Source organism: Coffea arabica, chromosome 5e, assembly GCF_036785885.1.
Source record: "Coffea arabica cultivar ET-39 chromosome 5e, Coffea Arabica ET-39 HiFi, whole genome shotgun sequence".
NCBI classification, from domain to species: domain Eukaryota; kingdom Viridiplantae; phylum Streptophyta; class Magnoliopsida; order Gentianales; family Rubiaceae; genus Coffea; species Coffea arabica.
In genome coordinates, this window is record NC_092318.1 from 5,683,208 (window position 1) to 5,687,690 (window position 4,483).

Here is a 4,483-nt window from a genome sequence, read left to right on the forward strand (position 1 = left end):
GAGTTTAATATCTGGAGGGAGATGTAGCCTATAGGCCACAGAACCCACCCTGTCCATAATCTGAAATGGGCCGAAATACCGTGGAGATAATTTTTGGCAAGAATGACCTCTTAATGAATGTTGTCAGTATGGTTGGAGCTTAACATACACCCAGTCCCCTTGCTCAAAAGTTCGTTCAAACCTGTGCTGATTAGCCTGTTGTTTCATTCGATGCTGGGCTCGTGCAGGTTGTGTTTCAATAAGTGAAGAGCAGCTTCCCTTGCAGCCAAACTTCTGTCCACACTATCAACAGGGGAGCTGCTTGGAATGTAAGGAACATGCAAGGGGGTTGTCCATAAACAATCTCATAGGGAGTACTCCTGATAGCCGAGTGAAAGTTAGTGTCATACCAGAATTCTGCCAATGGCAACCAGAAACACCATTGCCTTGGCTGATCACTACACATGCACCTTAGGTAGTTCTCCAAACACCTGTTAACCACCTCAGTTTGGCCATCTGACTGAGGGTGATAAGTAGTAGACAAACACAACTGCACCTTCAGCAACTGAAACAGCTCCTTCCAAAAATGACTGATGAAGATGGTGTCCCTGTCACTGACTATGGTGCTAGGAAGGCCATGGAGCCTATAGATGTTGTCCAGAAATGCTTGAGCAACTGACAGTGCCGTGTAGAGGTGTTTGAGAGGAATGAAATGAGCATACTTGATGAGTCTGTCCACCACCACAAAGATAGTATCCTTACCATTAGATTTAGGCAACCTTTCACAAAGTCCATGGATATGTCAGACCATACTTTCTCTGGGATCTTCAATGGTTGGAGTAATCCAAGACATGCTACATTTTCAGCATTGTACCTCTGGCAAACATCACATGAGGCTACAAACTGTTCCACCCCCTTCTGTATATTCCTCCAGTACACCACTTTCTTGAGTTTCTTGTAGGTCACTTGTACTCTTGAGTGTCCCCCAATAGGGGAATCATGCCACAATCTGATAATTTTCTGCCTTAAGCCAATATCATGCCCCACAACTAATTTCCCTTTCCTCCTCAATTGCTGATGCTGATAAGTGTAGTATGTATACTGATGACTGTTTGTAGGATCTTGCAGTTGCTGTATTAGCAACTGCAACTGAGGCTCTTGAACACAGCTGTTATGGATCTCAGTAAGCAATGCTGACTTGATGACTGAAATTAGAGCTAGTGTTGCTGCATTGGAGATAGGCTGCCGAGACAATACATCAGCCACCACATTGTCTACCCCCTTCCTGTACTAAAGCTCATAATCATACCCCATGAGTTTAGCCACCCATTTCTGCTGCATAGGTGTAGACACTCTTTGTTCAATCGGATATTTAAGACTCTGATGATCAGTTTTAATGATAAAGTGTCTGCCTAATAGATAAGGTCTCCATTTCTGCACTGCACTCACAATGGCTAGCATCTCCTTCTCATACACAGAAAAGCCTTTATGCTTGGTAGCCAGACCTTGGCTGAAATAAGCTAGAGGTCTCCCCTTCTAACACAGGACTGCCCCAATGCCATCACTGGAGGCATCTGTCTCCACTTCAAATGTCTGTGAAAAGTCAGGCAAGGCCAACACAGGTGGGCAGCTCATGACCAACTTCAACTTGGAAAAGGCTTCTGTGGCTTGATCTGTCCGAGTGAAATTGTTCTTTTTGAGTAATTCTGTCAAAGGTTTAGTCAATTTTCTAAAGTCCTTTATAAATCTCCTGTAGTATCCTGCTAGCCCCAGAAATCCCCTTAATCCCTTGAGGGTTGAAGGTACAAGCCATTGTTGAATAGCTTGCACCTTTTGAGGGTCTGTCTGCACTCCCTGTCCTGAGACCACATGTCCCAAGTAAGCCACCTGTGTTTGAGCAAAAAAGCACTTGCTCTGCTTTACTTTCAAACTATGCTGCCTCAGAATCTCCAAGGTGATGCGCAAGTGTTTGATGTGGTCAGACCATGTAGGACTAAAGACAAGAATGTCATCAAAGAAAACTAGTATGAACTTCCTCAAGTAAGGTCTGAACACAGTATTCATCAGGCTTTGAAAGGTGGAAGGTGCGTTGGTCAAGCCAAATGGCATGACTACAAACTCATAATGGTCTTCATGAGTTCTGAATGCAGTCTTGGCAATGTCATCAGGACACATCCTTATTTGATGGTAGCCTGATCTGAGGTCCAATTTAGTGAAAAAATGTGATCCAAATAGCTCATCAATCAATTCTTCTACTACTGGTATAGGAAACTTGTCTTTCACAGTTGCTAGGTTCAGCTCCCTATAGTCAATGCACATTCTCCATGTTCCATCTTTCTTCTTGACCAATACTACTAGGGAAGAGAAGGGACTGGTACTGTGTCTAATAACTCCAGATTGCAACATTTCTTGAATCAGTTTTTCAATCTCATTTTTTTGAAAACAGGATATCTATAAGGCCTTACATTCACAGGTGTTGTCTCTTCTTTGAGCAGAATTTGGTGGTCATGATCTCTATGTGGGGGTAGTTCAGAAGGTTCCTTAAAAACATCCTCAAACTCCATTAATACTTCATTTAACTCATTTGCTTCAGAGTCAGGGGTGGAACTGGTCACCTGACAAAGACTAGCTGCTGGTCCATCTGTCGTTGACTGCACAGGTACAAGGAAACATAGCTGAGCGGAAGCAATCTGCTCTGGCTTGTGTAGAATCCTCTGCATGGTCCTTCTTTTCACCAACTGAATAGCATGTTGCTCCTTGCCCCTTAACACCACTCTTCTTTTTCCACTGAGAAATTCCATCTTCAATTCCCCAAAGTTCCATTTAATATCACCTAGAGTTGATAACCATTGCACCCCCAGCACTAGATCACAGCCTTCCACAGGCAATACCATGGCATCAGTTTTGAAAGTTTGGTTCTGCAACTTCCAAGTAAAACCAGCACATAATGTGTTGGTGGTGATCTTGTTGCCATCTGCCACTTCTACCACCAGAGATGGTACTCCTTGCACTCTCAACCCCAATTTATTGACTAATTCTGGGTGAACAAAGTTGTGAGAGCTCCCACAATCTATTAAAGTGTTGACTGGGGTCTTTCCCACATGACCAGTCACCCTCATTGTTCTGAATTTAGGAATAGCAGTTCAGGTCATGGCATTTAAGGAAATATGAGCCAAATTACCTTGTGAGACTCCTCCCTCCTCCTCAGATTCAACCTCCACTTCCTCATCCTCCTCCTCTGTACACACTTCCAATCGAAATAATTGCTTGTTCCTACATCTATGGCCAACTTCAAATTTCTCATCACACCAGAAACAGAGGCCTTTGCCCTTTTTCATCCATCTCCGCAGATGACAGCCTCCTGAATGGTTTCCTGGTGTGTTCTTCTGTAGTTTTTCCACCTTTAGCCTGGTTAGGGGTGGGCAGTAGTGCCTTACCATCTCTCCTCCAATTTCATTCAAAACTGTTTTCTTTCTTCCAGGGAGTTTCAAAGCTCTTGTCTCCTCTCCACCTATCTGCCATGATAGGATGAAAGCCTGTTCTGATCACCCTCTTCTTCTGCTGAGTTAGAATCTTAGCCTCCTCCAGTTTGGCTAGCGTTCTGGCATGCTATAGTGTTTTAGGCATGAACATCCTCACAGCCAACTGTATTTCTGTCTTCAGACCACTGAGAAAACAGTTGGTGGCATAATCTTCAGGCAGCTCCACCCTGTTCAGTAGCTTCTCAAACTGCTCCTGGTACTCCAGCACTGATCCTTCTTGTTTCAAAGCCTTCAGTTCTCCCATCGAATCATCATACCAACAACCTCCAAACCTGGATGCCAACTCCTTGATGTATTCCTCCCAAGCAGGCAATTCCCTGGTGATGCGAGATCTCATAAAGATCTGGTGCCATTGGAGAGCTTTTCCCTCCAAGTTCATAGCAACCATTTTCACTTTCACATGATTAGGCGTCTCATCTACCTCAAAAAATTATTCAATCTTAAACAACCATCCCTGGAAATCTTCTCCATGGAACCTGGGAAACTCCAAGCGAGAGAAGCGCGTGAGAGCTTGATAACTCCTTCCCTGGGAAACTTCATTGTCAGAGGGAGAGCTCCTTGCGGATTGCCCCCTCTGAGAGTGCAACTCCAGTACCAGATTCCTGAGAGCTGCTATCTCCTGTTCAAATTGTTCCTTTTGCTCCTTCATCATGGCTTTGACGCTCTCCTCTAGCCGCCTGTTATCCTGAGATCTAGTACCTTCCGCCATTGTTGCTTGAGCTGGTTTCACCCAGCTTTGATACCACTGATGCAAAAGGTAGTAAAAATCTAAATTGCGAAGGATTCTCAATCAGGGGTTGGAGAATGGGAAGCCAACCCGAGAGAGAGAGAAATGATGTTATTAAGAAATAGGTAAAGGGATACAAGATGCAAAATACAATAGAAAATGATTCCACAACTTTTCCTCCTAACTCTCCTGCTTTTATACAGATCATGCGCCGACCTTCCATATTCGTAACTAA

At 44.0% G+C, this 4,483-nt stretch overlaps 2 protein-coding genes across 2 annotated transcripts; both read right to left on the reverse strand.

Moving 5' to 3' along the window:
* Positions 1-2,393: 2,393 nt before the first annotated feature.
* On the reverse strand, positions 2,394-3,098 carry LOC140006854 (uncharacterized). The gene has a single exon (XM_072049521.1). It carries the CDS (start codon positions 3,096-3,098, stop codon positions 2,394-2,396), a length of 705 nt encoding a protein of 234 aa, XP_071905622.1.
* A 24-nt stretch (positions 3,099-3,122) lies between these two features.
* On the reverse strand, positions 3,123-3,909 carry LOC140006855 (uncharacterized). The gene is made up of 2 exons (XM_072049522.1): positions 3,619-3,909; positions 3,123-3,494 (listed from the first exon to the last, which is right to left on the reverse strand). Exons 1-2 carry the CDS (start codon positions 3,907-3,909, stop codon positions 3,123-3,125), a joined length of 663 nt encoding a protein of 220 aa, XP_071905623.1.
* Positions 3,910-4,483: the final 574 nt, after the last annotated feature.